The sequence below is a fragment of the Gossypium hirsutum genome, chromosome A06 (genome assembly GCF_007990345.1).
Source record: "Gossypium hirsutum isolate 1008001.06 chromosome A06, Gossypium_hirsutum_v2.1, whole genome shotgun sequence".
Lineage (NCBI taxonomy): Eukaryota > Viridiplantae > Streptophyta > Magnoliopsida > Malvales > Malvaceae > Gossypium > Gossypium hirsutum.
Genome location: NC_053429.1, coordinates 16,726,850 through 16,746,215, shown reverse-complemented (window position 1 = coordinate 16,746,215; position 19,366 = coordinate 16,726,850). Strand labels below are relative to the sequence as shown.

Here is a 19,366-nt window from a genome sequence, read left to right as displayed (position 1 = left end):
ATCAGCCTCAGCATAATTTTTTGGAAGTTTAATTTCTTTCTAGTTCTATTTTTAGCAATAGAGTATTGCGGTGAAGAAGCAACTCTATTCTCAATTTTTGTACTGGCTTGAGGAGTCGACTCTGTATTAATATGATGCTCCACCTGCTTTTGATTTTCTTTATTGGAAGAGTATTTAAGAGATAAGTTAGGCAGCATAGCAGTTTCATCAAAAACAACATCTCTGCTAATCACAACTTTTCTATTTTTAGGACACCATAACTTATACCTTTTTACACTAGCTTTATAACCAAGAAAAACACATTTAATGGATCTCGGTTTCAATTTTCCATTATCAACATGAGCATACGCAGGACACCCAAAAATCTTTAAATCAGAATAATTTGCAGGATTACCAAACCATACCTCTTGCGGAGTCTTTTTCTCAATGGCAACGGATGGGGATCGGTTGATAAAAAATATACAGTAGAGGCTGCTTCGGCTCAAAACGACTTTGGTAAGTTGGCATTTGACAACATACATCGAACTTTCTCCATGATCATTCTGTTTATTCGTTCTACAACGCCATTTTGCTGTGGAATATGGCGAACTGTCAAATGTCTCACGATCCCTTCTAACTTGCACAATCTATTAAACTCATCAGAACAGAACTCTAAGCTATTGTCTGTACGGAGGTATTTTATTTGATTTCTCATCTGTTATTCAATCATAATTTTCCAAGACTTAAATGCAAAAAACACATCGATTTTCTGCTTCAAGAAGAACGCTCAAACTTTTTTGGAAAAATCATCAATAAAGGTTAGCATATAATTAGCTCCACCTCTCGAAGGCACTCTGGATGGTCCCTACAGATCAGAATGAATATACTTTAATGTTCCCTTCATGTTATGGATTCTTCTGGCGAATCGAACTCTCTTTTGCTTCCCAAAAACACAGTGCTCACAGAAATTCAGTTTGCAAATTTCTTGCCCATCAAGAAGTCCTCTTTTTTTTAATTCTGCCATGCAATTCTCACTCATATGCCCTAGCCGCATATGCCAAAGTTTAGTAATATCATCATCTGACAAGGAAGAGGAAGCGATAGCTGCATCACCAGTAATAGTAGAACCTTGCAAAACATATAACTTGGCAATCTTTCTCTGCCCTTTCATCACAACAAGAGCACCTTTGGAAATCTTTAATACCCCACTTTCAGTTGTGTATCTGTACCCTTTTGAATCAAGAGTACTCAACGAAATTAAATTTCTTTTCAATTCTGAAACATGTCGTATGTCGCTAAGTGTTCTAAAAACTCTATCAAAAATCTTAACTTTAATTGTTCCAACACTTGTAATTTTACACGAAGCATTATTTCCCATCAAAACAACACCTTCAGACACTGTTTCGTAAGTTGTAAACCAATCCCGATTAGGACTCATGTGGAAGGTACAGCCTGAATCAAGTATCCACTCATCGCTCACTTTAGAATTGTTGACCAAAGCGACTAAAAGTTCACCATCGCTGTAGTCTTCTACAACATTAACTTCACGAGAATTTTCTGGTTGTTTTCCTTTTTGATTCGCAGCCTCCCTTTTAATCTTGTTCTGTAGCTTATAGCACTCAGATTTAATATGCTCTTTCTTCTTGCAGAAGTTACAAGTTTTACCTCTGTTTGAAGACTTTGATTTACCCTTAGATTTACCGCGAGGATTTCGTTCCTGTGTCCTTCCACGATCATCATCAGCATTTCGATCTTGTCTCCCACGAACAATGAGACCCTTTCCTTGAGAGTCGTGTTTAACCACAAGATGCTTCATCTTATTATACGAGGTCAAAGAATCATAAACCTCATCAACTGTGAGAGACTCACGGCTATATAAAATCGTGTCTCTAAAGGTTGAATAAGACGGGGGCAACGAACAAAGTAGACTCAACCCTAGATCTTCCATATTATACTGAACCTCCATGGCCTCTAAGTTTGAGAGAATTTCTTTAAACACTGTTAAGTGTTCATGTATAGACGCACTTTCCTCCAAACGATGAGCATAAAGACGCTGCTTCATATGCAACTTGCTTGTTAGAGTTTTCGACATATATATTTTTTCTAGCCTCTTCCATAATACAGTGGCAGTCTTCTCTTTCATCACATCCTGTAAAATTCCGTTGGACAAATGCAGATGTAATTGTGTTAATGTCTTTTGATCCTTACGATTCTTCTCTTCATCTGTTAATATCGAAGGCATCTTAGCTATCCGTAGTAGGGCATCTTCCAGATCCATCTATGCAAGAACTACTTGCATCTTAATCTGCCACAACGCAAATCTAGTGTTGCGACCCAACAGTGAAATTTCATACTTTAAAGACGCCATCGCCGTGATCAAGATGAACAACCCGGAAGCTCAGATACCAATTTGTGAAAATAAAATAAAATAAATAAATAAATAACACAAATTTTTACGTGGAAAATATTTCTGGAAAAAACCACGGGCAGAGGAGAATAAAATTTACTATGTCGAATTATAATGATTACAAGAGGAATAGACTATGCCTATTTATAGGCTTGTAAAGCCATATTCTAGTAACACTGAAGGATTCGGGTCATTTAATTCTAACAGGTTAAAATAATAAAGATCCTTTAAAAATGATAAAATCATAAGGATCTATGGCATCATTTGATTTATTAATGATTAGTATAATTTAATAAAAAAATCTATTTAGTTGAAATATGAAAAATGTTACAAATAGGGATGTATCTAGAGGTGCGGGGGTGATTCCACCTTTAGAATTTTTAGAATTTTTAGAATTTCAACTTTTATATATCAATTATCATATATTTTAGATTTGGTGTGCACACTTTATAACATTCGCTTCCTTTGATCAAATTGTATTTCATATAATTTGTCTCCTTAAGCCATAAGGTTATATTTTATATTAACAAAGTATTTTTCAGTTTTTAATTATATAACTTTAATAACAATCAAATATTAATGTATGATGAGCCTTAAAAAACTAAACTTAAAGGCTCAATATGGATTTTAAAGTCAAATTCCAGAATTATTCGTCAAGTATTTATTTTCTTTCTTAATAGAATTATTCGTCTTTTGCTAACTCTTCCCGTGTCTATTGCAACAACTAAATCATCATTTTCAGCCATGAAAATTGTGAAGACAATGCTTTGCAATAGAATAGAGGATGATTTTCTTTCAACTTACTTGGTGGCATACATTGAAAAAAAAGATAGCTCGAGAATTTTCAACAGATTCTATCATTGAAGAGTTCGATCTTATGAAAGAGCGGAGGGTGCAATTTAGGATGCCTAGTATTGAGAAATAGGACTAAGGTCAAGTTTTTTTAATTTAATTTTTGGAATTATAATGATATTTATGAAATTTTTAGCATAATATTAGTTATTCTTTTTTGCATATTGGAAATGAATATTTAATTGTGTATAATATGATTTTTTCTTTTAATTTTTTTATAATTAAATCATTTGTGTTTTTTAAAAAACATTAAATTAATAAAATCTGAAAAAATTAATACTTTTTTACATTGAAAATAAATTTACCCCCTTAAAGTAAAATTATAGATCCATCCTGATTACAAAGGTTGACAACATCAAATGGAGGTGAAACCATGAAATTCCAAAAGAAGGAAGTCCCTAACCAAATATATAAAAACATGGTGGGACTACATTATTCTTTGCTTCTTTATCAAACTTCCCTCAGTTCCACACTATCATCTTTTTAAAAACAAATCTAATTTGATTGTATACCAAGTTAGAAATTTCTATTGAAATAAAAATATATATATATATTTATATATTAAAATATAATTTCATTATTTTAAAAAAATTAATCAAGTCTTAATTTAATTAACTTTGATATTTTATCAGTGGAAGAGAACATAAATTCAATTATGCTAAAGTACACTTATCTTCCTATTTAGAGTTAAAGAGAGGATAAATAAACTTTGGTCAAATACATAATGTTGAATGTAAATTTTAATTTTGTGTAATTTTATATTCACAACTAAAACTATTATTCATAGCACTACCTAGCGTTTATATATTACATACATAGAAAAAAAATATTTATATAATATAAAAAGAAACTGATAAATTTATTTAAATGAATTAAACTAAATTTGATGTAAAGAATTAAAGATGTGGTTATTGCTTGGTTTGAGGTTAACAAAAAATGTGAAAGTGAAGTTTAAAATAAAATAAAATTTAAAAATGAAGAACAAATTAGCATTAGTTTTAATTATATAGCAGTATTACTGAAGATGTTGAAATAGAGAAAACAAAAACCTTTTTTTTTTTTTTGCCTTTCTTTATTTGTTAATTCTTATCAAGCAATGAAGAAATAAATTTACTAAAAATAAATAAATATCAGATTCTAAATTTACTACTGCTAATTTAGGTTAATTAGGCAGCTGAAGTCAGCACACTGCAAATCAACGGCTGTTGTTCTTCCTCACCCTTACTATTATTATCAAAATCGTGAGGTAGCCATGTAGTATCTACACACGTCAGCATCTGGGCCCTCTTGGCTTGTAGGTCCCAGTCAGTGGACCCCACCACATACAACATAAGCCCAGCGCAACACACCTGGGCCGAAAGTAGGCCCAACCATACCCCAGAAAATCCGACTCCGACATAGAATCCGAGTCCGACCGCAACGGGCATGCCCACCAAGTAAAATGCCCCGAGGTTCACATTAGCTGCGGTGGAAGGACGTGCACTCCCTCTGAGGACCCCACATCCCACTGTTTGCGGGCAGTTCCCCAGCTCGCATAACCCTAGGATAGGTAGTGCAATGGATGTCAGCCGTAGGATCTCAGGATCAGATGTGAACATCCTGGCCCACTTATTTCTCATCCCTGATGCAAACGTCGACGCTGATAAGCCCATCATGGCTGATACGAAAACCGCCACCACAGCCGATAATCTCGCTTTATTAGGACGGTTTGCCCCTAATTCGTTTCCGACACGGGTCGAAACCGCGAAACCCAACGAAGAAGGGAAAACGTACAACAACGACGTCGTTTGAATCAATATCCCCATTGAAGCAACCGGCGCCTTCGGGTTCACCAAAAGCCCACACATCACGATCATGATCTCGTACCACCACCACTCCAAACAAACAGAAACACAGCTTGGCGCGGCTAGCTTGAGCAGCGGCTTCCAGCCGGTTAAACACTCCAAAGTGGGTTTTTCCCACGTGGGATGGTGGAGGCCTGAGGCCCAAATGTGAACAACTAGGGAGACGAGAACGAAGAAGTTGGAGATGGAAGCAGAAGCGGCTACCCCGGCGACGCCCAAGTTGAAATGGGAGACGAGTAAGAAGCTGATGGGTAAATGGAGAATGGTGGCGGCGAGGGTTGCTAAAGTGAGCGGGTGGGTGATGCCTTGAGCGCGAAGGTAAATGCGTATTGGGTGAATGAAAGAGTTGGTGAAGAGGTCAAGTAGGGAAAACAGTAAGTACCTTTGGCCGATGCGGGTGATATTAGGATCTTGACGAAGATAAACCATAATGTTGAACATGTTTATCCAAAGAAAGGATATCAATATGGAAACGAATAGGAGGAAAATAACGTAGCGGTGAAGGGTTAAAGATAAAAGTTTATGTCTTTGAGCTCCAAAGGCTTGTGAACACAGTGGCTCCATACCTAAAGCAAGGCCGGAAAGGACAGAGTAGCCGGTGACGTTAGCAAAGGCTATAGCTAATGAACCGGCAGCCAGTTGGATATCGCCAAGATGGCCAAGGAAGAGCATGGAAATGATGGAACGAGAATAGAGAATGAGACCAGTCAAGGCTATGGGGAAGGCTAGATTGAAGAGTGATTTAGCTTCAGTTATGATGTCAGAGATCGAAGCGCATAGGTGATGAGCTCCATGGTCATGGTGATGCCTATGCTTTCCAGGGTGGAAATAAAGGTGGGTTTGAGAAGAGTTCTGAGTAGAAGTAAGGATGGAAGCGGTGGTGGTTTGGTTACACATGATGAGGATGATGATAAGAGGGAAGAGGGAATCAAAGAATCAAACCAAATCCTGTTTGTTGTTTTCCGTTTCAGATACTCTCGTAAAGATCACTCTTTTATTTTCTCTCTTAGTTTGTATGGATGCTAAGTTTCCTCTTAAGGATAGACAGATTGGTTTGATTTTCAGCAATATTAATAGAGAAGTTGAGGTTGTGTTTTTTTTTTTTTTTACTCTATTCTTTTTTGTCTCCTATACAATAGTATATATGCAGTAGGCAGTATATATGTGTATTATATATGTAGTGTGTGTGGTTTGTAGTTGTTTGATAAAGGTTCAATTTCCGATAAGTGAAATGGAGTTTTTCACGAGAGGTTGGTGGAGGTGTGACTTTTTAATAATTTCTGGCCTCCTCCTCCGGCAGCTCACTTCTGCACTGCTATCACTTTTTTTCTATTTTCTATACCATTTTGTTGTTTACCTTTTTTAGTAATTGATATACTTAAATATGTCTGAAATTTTATTTTATTTTTAATAAGGGCAGAAAAGAATTATTATAATACAATATTATACAGATCAATGTAAAAATAATAATTAATGTAGTTATTTTATTATTAAAAATAATATGTTAATTAACATGTGATCTTAACTCTTTTTACTGTTTCATTTATCCTGATATCAATCTCATTTTAATCAAACTATGTTCTTTCGATAAACCCATTTCAGAATTGATTAAAATAGAAAATTGACTTAAAGAGAGAAATTAAATTTAAAAAAAATATTGTGACTTAAATAAAAATACATTGAAATTTGAATGTATATCTAAATAATTTCCCAAAAAAATAAAAAAATAAAAACACTAAAACTTTTTAAAGATATGGGTTCGAATCTCACAAAAATAAAAATAAAAAAATTTGGTCTACCTATGCACTTTATTGAAATTCCTACTTTTTCTACTGATTAATACAGCAGTAATGCTATGCTATAAAGTACTTTAGCACACTCGTTAGCTAAACAAAATTTTCAGTAATTAGTCAAAAAGAAAGGTTCATTGATTTAAACTAAAGGCATTTGTCGTCTCAGCAAAGAAAAAAAGTGAGTAAAAATGTAAAGAAATAATCAGTGTGAAAAGAAGAAGAAAAAAAAAAGGACCAGAACCAGAGAGATGAAAAGACACGTGACAGGTCACACGTGCAGTTAAGAAGTTGCTTTTGTCCTTTAGGATTTCATTCTTCGTTTTTTACTTGTGGCAGTCCTTGAAGGACGGTGGAGAAGAGACAGAGTCGAGCAGGGCAGGGCAGAGCAGAGCAGAGCAGGCCAGGCCAGGCCAGGCTAAGAGAGAGAGAGAGATCGAAGAAGACGAAGACTGAAGACCCTGAAAGGACTGATATTGGATTGGACGACTGAAAGTTCCCTTTGCCCAACCATTTGGGACACCACAAGCCAAGGTCCCTACCCTACCCTACCTTTCGCATCAGCTAAAACAAACTTGGATTCATTTCACTACCACAAATGCTGTTGCTGGCTTTTCTCCCCACCACGCCATTTCTCGTCCCCACAAAGGATGAGAAATTACACATATTTCTGGGTGAAACGAAACACCGGAATACATATACATGATATCTAGTAAGTAGTACAAAAGTAATTATAAACTGCATGCAGCCACATTCTTCCTTGATTTTGTTTCATTCATGTTTTCTCTCTCATTTTATGTCCCTGTCTATGTTGAGTTGGGTGAAATGGAGTGATGTGTCGTGTTGTGTTAAGGAAAAGGAAAACAAGCTTTTATACTGAATACTTATGACCCACATATTTGGCTGCTCCCTCCCACCTTCCCTTTCTTCCTTACCCCATCTGACACTCTCTGTCACTGGCTGGCCTTCTACTTCCTGCACCATTTCTTGTGTTTCTATAACGGGAGCGCCCTCTGCTGTAAGGTCCCTTTCTTTGTGGGCTCCTTTCCCCTGCAAAAAAGATTTCTCTCTTCTTTTTTTTTTTTCCTCTCTAGAATCCCTGCTCCCTGCTGCTTCGTTTTGGACCATTTGATTTCATTCCCCTTTTGGGGTAAGAATAAGATAACCATCCATCCCTTCTTTATTTCTACTTGTATATATATTTATCATCCCTGACCAGTATTAGTTAAATGAGGCCAAGACTCTTCTACAAATGACAGATCAATTAAGGAAAAAAGAAGTTTTGTTAAACAATGAGCAATTAGCTATAGTTAATTAATATACAGGAACTTGTTCTGTCAATGATGAAATAACTTAGATGAGACTATGCGTAAACTTTTTAATTTGTCATGGTTTCACTTGCATGCATGCAGGCACATGGAAAACAATGTCGAAGGTACTTTATTAGGCATATATTCTGATTTCCTCGTATATATTCAATTTGAAAGTCTTTTGTGGATGGTACTTGAAAGCTTATCTTACCCTAACCTTCCTTTTCGCTTGCAAGCTTTTTCTGGTGTGGGTTTGAGCTGGTGCCTTGTAAAAATGCATGGGTCATCAAAAAAGAACAGGAAAAGCAAGGACCAAGTTGTAAGAGAAGAGACCCACACGTATGTCATATCCTATCCCACGTGGGGCGCATCTTTGCACATGGTTTGTGAGACATTATTCTTGTCTTAATTATTCCACTTTCCCTTCCCGTTTTCAAATCCAACTTCTTCTCCATGCCTTTGATTTATCCTTTTTCAGCAGCAACAAAAAAGTTGCACACACAATATACGCATCAAAATATGATATGTGATTTGGTTTGATCTTAAATATTTAAGTTATTTTTATTTAGTAATTGGAGATCATACACTTTTGAGTGCGACTACTTTAGCAACAATGTTTGACTTACTTACTTATTGGTCTTCTATACTCAACACGCTGGGAAGAAAACAACACGCAAATTGGCTAATGGGGTTGCTTTGATTAGATTTAGACACTTCAAAGGAGTTGTAGTCGTCAACATGTTCATGTTCCACAAAAATGAACCAACACTTTTATTATTATTATTATTCTTAAATGTTTAGGTTCCTTGAGTGATGCAGAAATGATAGAAGATGTAATTGGTGATCAATGGCTATTTACTTATAGAATTCAATTGGATTCAAACTCCTAGTGGAGCAAGTGATAGATCTTTATTTGGACATCTCTCTTTAGACGTAGTGTATACATGTGTAGTGCAATATTGCAAGCCAAGAATCAAAGTCCATGACAAATGCACACAGAGCGTCCCATAGAGGTCAACTAATTAAATGGGGCTCATTTGACCCATTTGAACTAACCCGATTCGTGGAACACATGAAAAATCCATCTACCTGAAGCGTTAGTTATCTAGTGAAACATTCCAGTAAAACTAGAGTTACCAGAAGATGTATAGAGTTTAAATTCTTTAGGACTCTTATATTGTAGATAAGTACTAATTTCAGCCGTTGATATAATTCAATCTGTATTATTAGGTCTAGAGGAGTTTAACTATAAATAGAGGCATTACCTCTCATTTGTAATTATTCCATTGATAGTTAAAGAATATATTTGAGAGCATTTACTCAAATACATTGTGTGCATTATTTTACTGTGGCTTTTCTGTTCAATTTAAGTTCCTTTCTCTTTTGAATTGCTTCTGTTTTATTTTCGATGCCTTAGAGTATTTTTAAGAGAATTCTTACTTTTCGAGAGTTAGGTTGACTTAGGTTGATTTAAAACAAAGAAATCATCTAAGACCATATGGTTTGCCAGACTTAAGTTCTAATCTCATGACACAAGTATGTCCTTAGTATGTGTGCATATGTAATAATATTGATTAGTTAAGTGTCTGATGAGGGAGATTTCATGTAAGTGATATTAATTATTTAGAGTGAATGATTAAATATTAAAATAAAAGTAAGAAATTATGCAAGGTGGGGTTGGGAATGACATAGTTGAAGTTGAATAAGTGAGGCAAATCTATGTTTTTGCGTTGAGAAACACAATGATTCAACCTTGTCTCCTACTCGGTCACTTGGTGCAAAGCAGCACGGGTCCAGGGCCTCCACCACCCAATCCCCTTATTATTTTATGTATATATACAAATGGAAGGAACATGTTTAGGCAATAATAATAGTAGGCATAGCTAAGACTTTTCATACTATCACCCATTCATTGCATGTGATATTCACTAATTGCATATAAATCAATATATTTGTTTGATATATATGATTCTTTTATTGTTCGTTTGTTTCTTTTTAAGTCAATGTTGAAAATAAGTTGTGAATAGATATTATATAGCAAATACGATTATAGGGTGTGTTTGAAATATGATGTCATTCATTGCTCTCTTTTATTTTTTATTATCATATTTTATGGGGTTATTTCGATTAATCAAATTAACTCCAATTCAAACCAAAACCAATTAAGAATAAATTTATTCAATTAAAATAATTTTGATTAATTTATTCAAATTTTTTTAACCAAAACAATCTATTTTATAAGATAAGAAACAAAATATTTAAACCAACTACAATGCAACTTAGGGGTTGATGCTACATTTGCTATTTTATCTGCACCTCTTTGAATGTTATCTCTTAAGCTTTCGCATTCGCATTGTACGAGTTTTGTAACCACCTTTTGAATAGATTTATATTTATTAATATTTAATTTTTTATTAAGTAAATTGTAGGTGTGTGAGGATCAAATAAGCTTATGTGAAATGAATGAAAGCTCTAAAACTTGTATCAATGTCACTTTTTTAAGGTTCTATGCGCCCTCACCATGTGCAAAAGAGTTATTGGAAACTAAACCTCGAGGGTGCAATGAACCACTAATGATTATCGACATTTTGCACTGACAGTAACAGTCCACTGAGTATTGAGCGAAGCAAAACAATAATATCAATTTCTATAAAAAAATTTTGCAGTAATTCTTTATAGGTATACCCTAAAAATGAAATTTCACTCCTATTTATAAGAAATCTCATGTCTCCTCATAGAGACATAATTACACAAATGGATAGTCATATCTTTAGTCATAAACATAATTATTCAATAGATATCTACTTGAATAATTATTACCCTTTATTATTAATTAAGTGACATAACTTTTGGTAACTTATAACTTTTTATTTATAACTATTGAAACACTCTATATATTTTAAAAATGTTCCAACATAAATGTCACAGTTCAACCAAATCCCTATTCAATGGAGAATTTACTAAAAGTTAATCATTTTTATAGAACAGTAGATGTTATTTTTAAAGCAAATTTGTCTTTCAATATAAAATTTTAAAAAGTACTTATACATATTTAGTGGATTCAAACCCAAAAAATATGATTTTTAATAATTTTATTTTACTATTTTAATTAAAATTAATTTTAAGTGTTATATCAATTCTTTTTAAAAATTATTACATAAAATTGTAATCCGCATCGTGAGTGTACTATATGTAAATTATAATCCACATTGTGAGTGTACTATTATTTAATCTAATTTGAAATATGTAACGAAACAAAATTAATAATTCTTTAATTTTTTTAAATAGAGAGTTCTATATATCCAACAAAATTATGAAAATAAATGAAAAGCAAAAGAGAATAAAGATTATAACTGCTATCAATTATCAAATTAATGCATATTAAAAATCTAAAATAATATATATATATATATATATATATATATATATAAAAGCTTAACATGATTTGTTATACCTTCCCTACCTTGAGACACATGGTAGCAGGTAGTCATCAGAAGTTCAACCTTTTGTCTCGATTACCCAGTCAAGCGGGAGGTAATTGTGCAATGAAACTAGCCACTCATTCCTCCAGTTACCTAATCTTTTGTTAAGGATGTGATCATTTTGATCACCAAACTCTACATGTGTTTAATTACTCCGTACCACAACTTAAGGAGAATAATAATGCGTCCCATTACGGGCATTTCCCTACACATCCAATAATTATGGCCTAATAGTGGATTTGTCACATTAATGGCACCTAACACGAAACTTTACTTATAAATATCCTTCAAGATAATGGAGTAGGGATCTATTGTCTAAGCATACTAGTTATCATTCTACTTCCAGTTCACACTTCTACTGTCTTTATTCTTTATACTCTCCAGTTCTCCGTCCAAACAGGATGAACTAACCTCTATCATCACCTCCATTTCCTCCTTTATTTCTCTACCTTATTAATTTTACACATCAACATGGTTAAATTTAACTGATAACTAAAATAACACTTAAATATCAAATCTTGAGTATTTCAATATAATTTAATTTGATTAATGCAACAAATAAATCTATAATTAAATATTTGTTTAAAATCAAAATTAAATTTCGATAGATTAATTCGATTAAAACGAAATAGCACCACCAATATTTTGGAGTGAAAGATTGAGAACCCTGATGTTTATTTATCCGGTGGAAACAAACGTGGATATGAACACATCAAATATGGGCCTGACCATACCCGACAACCCTAATAGTTTTGGCCCTTATACTCGCAATAGTTTATTATTGCGGGATGACCCATGATCTATATCACCAACTGTTCGTATAAATTTGGAAAAATTTGAAAGCCGGTATTCGCGAGAGAATGGAAGGACCTGAACTCAAGAAGAGGAAAATCCATAAGCCACCGCCTCGCCGGTAATGTTCTTTATACGCCTCGCTGCGCTCTTGGGTTTTCGTTTTTCTTTTATGTGTTTCTTTCTATTGAGAAAAATATGCTCATCTGAGTTGCTTGATGCTTGCTTTTTAGAGTGTGTGTTGGAAAGCATGAGATTATTCACTGAAATTTTGTTTTTCCCTTTTGGTAAATTGTAAGTTGTCTGCTTTAGAATTCAACTTTAATTTTTATTGAAGGATGGGATTCCATTTAGAATTCAATTTTCATCATTTGTTTTGTATTTGTGAATTGATGCATAGGATAAGCTGATAATAGATGGAGAAATTATGTGAATTGGCAAACTAGGGTTTGGGATGAAATTGAAATATCCAAGACAATTTGTTGAGAGCAAGTATCTGCTTTGGAACGTGTCACTCCCTCAACGGAATGTCTAGTTCCTGTGTCGCGGTTCTTTCTCTTGTACTCTGAGCAGAGCCCAAATGGGTTCACGGAGTTTAAAAAGTGCCTCAGTTGGTGAGATACGACTTGCAAGCTCACGAGGGAAGTGTCAATATTGTGTAAAATATTAATTATGCATATTGTGCCTGTGGGCCAAGTGGTACCATGGATGCGAAGGTTGGTGGTTCGAATCCCTTAAGGCGCAATATGCATAATTAAAATTTTGCACAGTACTGACACTTCTCCCGTGAGTTTGCACGTTGTATCTCCACTAGCCGAGGCAATCACTAAACTCTGTGAGCCCCTTTGGGCTCTTCTTAGAGTATGGGAGACCAAACCCTGACGCGGAGACAATATCTTCCGTTGAGGGAGTGAGACAGTCGAAAGTAGATAGTCGCTCTCAACACACTTTTTTCTGAGAAGGAGTTTACAAGTACAATCACAAAAAAATGCATGTCCGCATAACTATAATTATAATCATATCAGTACAGAGTACAATCAGACGTAAAACCAGCATATACCCGTTTCTTGCTAAATAGAAGAAAAGATTTGGTTCTTATTTCATATCCCCTGCCTGAAGTTCCAATCTCACAAGCAATGTGCCAAAGCTTCCACAAGAAAAAGAATGTTAAGCATTCAATCTAAAATATAACATTATAGGCAATCTAGGATTTAACTAATATGGGATAAACCCACTTTAACAGGCACCCATCCATGTATGTAGTTGGAGATGGAAGACCCTATCATATTACAAAATTGGAAGAGGTAAAAGATGAGAATAACAAGAAAGAAAAACATTACCAAACTTGTTCTTTAATATCATGTTAAGCATCTAAGATAAAGCCAATTGGTAATAGGTGGAAAAGTCTAACTTGAATGTGAGATCATGGACAATCAAAAATTAAACTAATGTGGGATAGCACCACTCTAACAAAGAGAGCTTAAATTCTTGCCAGTTTGTTGCATCATGTTGTTTCATTCTGTTGTTAAATTGTTCATATGCCATGGCGCATGAAGAATAAACTCATGATGAGTCCTTACTTGGGATTTTGTTTTATTTTTGTAGGACTGTTGCTTCACCTGCTTCAAAGACTCCCAAAGATGCAAAACCAACGTGTAGTTCGAGGGTAAAGCCTTTTCTCCTGCTTCTATTCTCATGATGTTTCATTTTTCTACCCTTTTTAAACCTTGTTTAAGTTATAATATGTCTATCCGATCAGGTTCCAGGTGTACAAACAAGTGAAATTAATAGTTTCAGAATCCAACAAGAAAAAAATTTTGCTGTAGCTCAAGCACAACAAGACGGCTGCACTGGAAATTTTAAGAAATTTGATTCATGGTATGGGAATTTTCTGGTACCAGTTGTTCCATCACGGGCAGAACTTAACAGATAAGTATTTCTTGTATCGTATTAATTTTGATATGATTTTGTTTGCAAACAATGTGACAGTTGTTTAAGTCCTTGCTTTTGCTATATGGATCATAAGATTCTTCTCTGGCTGCTGGTTCTCATTTGTTTGACAACAAGAGCTCCAATAGTACTTGTAATCATGGTATTAGATAGGGATAGCCTAATCAACGAGTTTACCCCCTTGATATCTATCTGTTTTACTCCATTTTGTTCATTTATGGTCAATTTATCACTCGTATTTTTGGCTATAGAACCAATTCCAGGCCTAAATTTATCTTAGTTTGCCTTTGTATAGGAGTAAAGCCAAAACAAATAAGATGAAACTTAGAAGATATCTGGGTTTAGCTTGCCTTGGATAGTCTTATTCATTTCACTATCAAAGTGAATAGAAAAAGAAAATGATTTTTCTTTTAAATTTGCAAGGTTACAATGTGATCCTCAAGTAGTTGAGTAGCAAATTTGTCATTTTCTGAAAAATATATCCTTATTGGAACTTTCACTCAGACTTCCTGAAGATAATTAGATTATGATAATGAGGAGTAATCAATTTATTGATTTTAAAACAAATATATTTACAATCATATCTCTAATGTATCCCTCAATGTTGCTTTTTATGTATTGTCTACGACCCTTTAATACAAGTATCAATAATGTAATTTTTTTTATTCAATATTTCATGTACAATAAATGAGAAGGAAGGAATTGATTTTAATCTCGATAATGACCCAATTTTTCTTCTTTGTATTGAACGAGTGAAGAAGTTATAGCAGCTTGAGGACTAAGTTAAAGAAACGTTTCTATTGAAGCTTTAATAGAAAGATAAATAACATGTCAAAATTTGACAGGATGAGAAAAACAAGATTAGATCTTCTAGGTGAAAAGGCAGGGTTTGGTTTGTTAAATACATTTTTTGTGATTGGGCACTTTTGAAACAATATTAATTGATGCATATGCTAGATTTGGCACTCAAATGAATAATATTTGATAAAGAAAAATAATGGTGTGTAGATATATATACATATATTCCTAATACAAGTGTAAGGTATGAAAGATTCAATATTATGTTTTTTTAAGGTTATTTATAAGAGGTATCCTAGTTTCTCTGAACCAAAGCATAAATACCAAGGGCGGGCGCCGCCCGACCACAACTCTGCAGCTATGTCACATCTGAGGACCAATTCTCTTATATCTTCTCATTTAATATACATTTATCTTCATATTTTTAACTTTCTTTCTCTATATGCGTTTGATAGATTACTATAATCCTTTATGCCATTGAACTATTTATCTCTTCAAGATATGATGCTCAACTTTTGTGCAGGCCTATAGTTTATAGAATCTAATTCCTTTAAGGTAAGTTTGACTAAAATTATAGATATATTTCAGTTTTTTTTTATGTGAACAAATTTGTTTCCTAATGGGGTTAAGCTTATAAAGATTAGAATAATAACTCATCATTCAACATGACTGTTCAAACTAATGGATTGTCTCTTTTGCCCATGGAAAAGCTCCAATCAATTAGCATAAATGTAAGTCTACATAAGTTTTTAATTGATATTAATCATACTTTTTAATCCCTATTCCTTAATAAAACAAATTATTGTTACATGTTCATAACCTGTTATAATGAAGAAAATAGACATGGTTAATGGCAGGGGAAGTTTAGTGGGGGAAAGCATTCTTCATTCCCTAATTTGGATTTTTTTTTTCTCAATTTAGTTTATAATTTCTTTTTTCATATTAGTTCCGGAATTTAGTAATTTTCTTTTCTAATTTTTTCTCGGCTTCTTATTTGATGCTCGAAATAACATATAGTTGGTAAAAATAATTTGATCCATAATTACCATATAATTTGATCCATGCAGATGAATTTATTTATTAGGTAGTGTTTGGTATTTTCTCATGTTATGATTTTAAGGAATGTGATTGTTAGAAATATTATTTTGCAAGGTTTGGTATACATTAAAAAGTATTTATAAAAATTGCTGGAAAGTTATATTATCATGTTTGGTTCACTAAATACTTTTTTTAAAATGTAATGAATCTTTGCTGGAAAGTTATATTATCATGTTTGGTTCACTAAATACTTTTTTTAAAATGTAATGAATCTTTGGATTAAATATTTAATAATATTTTACAATAAAATTCATTAGTAATGAATCTTTGGATTAAATATTTAATAATAGTTTAATTGATCATTTTTAAAAGTATTATTTTAATTAAAAAATATTTTGAATTTATCTTAATGTTTTTTCTGAATATAAAAAATCCTGCATATATAGAAAACGAATACTATAATGCAATTGAAATTTTAATTAATATATCAAAAAGGGAAAGAGAGGAAAATAATAGAAAATAAAATAACATGTAAATAATATATTATGCATATTGAAAATAAAATTAGAAAAAAAAATTACTTTTGAAGTAACAGTTGAAATAATAAGAGATAATAAGAGAGTTTGTAAGAGTAAGGAGGTAATAACTTTTTTTTCTACATTTAATAGATTAATACGCTAAATTAAATTAATATAAAATAAAGTTAATTTTGTGCTAAATAATTTTTTAACTTTCTAACTTACATGAGAATTTTTTTTTCACATTTTATCATGGGAATTGTATTATCATGTTTATGAGAAAGTTAAGACTACAAAAAAAAAGGTAAAATAAAAAATAAAAAAATTTAAGATATCAAACGTTGAAATCACTTTTTAACTAATTAAATTTTCAAGAAAGCTATCACTTTCTATTATATTAAATGCTACTTTAGCATTAAAGTTTTTCTTGTCAAAAAATTAAATTATAAGGTTGTTCGTTAGGCATTAGTTAATTATCGAGCAAGTAAGGAAGGATTGGTGGTATAAGATTGTTGTTTGATGAGAAGTGAGAAAATATTAACTGTCCATAAGGTTGAAGCTTTTATTAAATTGGTGACTGTGAAATAAATTTTATTTACTATTTTTTCAACAATTTAACCCCTTTTTGTTGATTGTGGCAGGTTTGTGCAAGTTTTAGGCACAACAAATTTGGTGCAAAATTATTTTAATTTTGATTAGTCCAGTTTTAATATTGGATTAGATACCCATCAGTTACATTACTATATTTGCTACAAAACATAACATCAATTAATAATTGTAATTTTTGGAAATTATTTGTTATTACTTAAATTGTAATTTCTCTTCTTTCTTTTATATTTTAATTTTTTAATATGCCATACATTTATTTGTTTTTTCTAAAGTTTTATTTTATTTTATTTATAATCTTATTTTTTATATAATTAATAATTTCACCTTTAATCACACTCCCTCTCATTTAAACAAAATAAAATAAAATTTTGATTTTAGTATATTTAACATTTAATATTTTTTAATAAAATTGGTGCTACATCATTGTCACTAGCAAAATATATAAAAAAAATCCACCATCAATGAAAATTTTAGGTATTAAAGTGAAAATAAAACAATCTCAGATTTTTTTATAAAATTAAAATAGTCTTCCAACAAGATTTAACCCTCACCTTTTAACATTATATATATTTTTAATTCTACTATATGCATGTACGTGTAAAAATTACATATTTAAACAATAGATGTACGTTTACAATAAACAATGAAATATATGAAAAGAGTTCAAATCTCAATATTTGCAATTTTTATTGGTTTTAATAAAAATAATAAAAAGGAAAAAGCACCATCGTAATAATATAATTTAGTCAAAATTTATAAGGTTGTTTTCATAATTTCATCAACTAAGTTGATGTCATTTGACTCATTACACTAGGCTAAGTTAGGGCTTTAATAATAATAGAGATATACAATTGATAGATGTAATAAAGTTTGCATAAAAATGTTAAAATGTACAAAATAAATTAAAACAAAACTTAAAGTTTGCATAAAAATGTTAAAATGTACAAAATAAATTAAAACAAAACTTTTGTTGCAATGGTAAAGTTAATGTTTCATTGTTTGAAATTTCAATATTTGTAAATTTTTTATCAATTTTACGAAAAAAATAAAAGTATCATCGCAATAATATTACTTATTCAAAATATGTAAGGTTTTTTTCATAATTTTATTAATTGGGTTGCTGTCACTTAAGCCATGACACCAAACTCTCTCTGACCTTTAATAATAGTAGAGCTTCTAATGGCATGGGTTCAAATCTTAATACTTGCAATTTTATATTGGTTTTATTGAAATAAGAAAAAAGATAATAAAAAATACCCTTTTAATAACATAATTTATTCAAAATGTGTAATATTATTTTCGTAATTTCATCAATTGAATTGGTGTCACTTGACTCCTAATACCAAACTCAATCAAGGCTTTAATATTAGTAGAGATTCATTAATTGAGTTGGTCTCACTTGACTAGTAACATGAAACTCAATCAGGGTTTTAAATTAGTAAAGATTATCGATATATATACAAACGACGTCGAAGAAATTGTGTAAGAATATTAAAATGTATAAAATTATCAAAATAAAACTTTGGTTGAAATGGTAAAATAAGTTTTTGTAAATGTTGATAGCATGAGTTCAAATATTACCATATGTAAAATTTTTACTAGTTTTATTAAAAAGATAAATGTACCCTCATGATAATATAAATTATTTTATACATGTAATGGCATTTTTGTAACACCATTAATTAAATTGATTTGTTGGAAAAAATCCGGTTCGAAAATGATTTTTTCACACAATGAAAAATTAAAATTTTAAAAATCAAGCCAGATTATGATGTTTATAGCAATCAACTTTTCCTGAAATCACACCTGTGTTTTCGGCGATACGGATCATTCTTGTTCTCGGCTTTCAACGGAATGACCTTCTCCGCTACTCTCGTACCACTAACTGCTTTGAGTGTGGGCTCGAACAAATTCAAATCAAACACAACCAGAAATTATTTATTTTACTTTTAGTGGGAAAACAAAAATCTCTCATTAATAGAAATCGATAGAATTGT

The 19,366-nt window shown here is 32.1% G+C and overlaps 2 protein-coding genes across 2 annotated transcripts; one reads left to right on the top strand and one right to left on the bottom strand.

Moving 5' to 3' along the window:
* Nucleotides 1-4,261: 4,261 nt before the first annotated feature.
* LOC107962716 (protein DETOXIFICATION 51) lies at nt 4,262-6,420 on the bottom strand. The gene has a single exon (XM_016899198.2). It carries the CDS (start codon nt 5,977-5,979, stop codon nt 4,405-4,407), a length of 1,575 nt encoding a protein of 524 aa, XP_016754687.2. The 5' UTR covers nt 5,980-6,420; the 3' UTR covers nt 4,262-4,404.
* A 6,040-nt stretch (nt 6,421-12,460) lies between these two features.
* LOC107962717 (uncharacterized) lies at nt 12,461-15,419 on the top strand. Its single transcript, XM_016899200.2, has 3 exons — nt 12,461-12,577; nt 14,062-14,122; nt 14,216-15,419. The coding sequence occupies exons 1-3, from the start codon at nt 12,525-12,527 to the stop codon at nt 14,387-14,389; spliced, it is 288 nt and encodes a 95-aa protein (XP_016754689.1). The 5' UTR covers nt 12,461-12,524; the 3' UTR covers nt 14,390-15,419.
* Nucleotides 15,420-19,366: the final 3,947 nt, after the last annotated feature.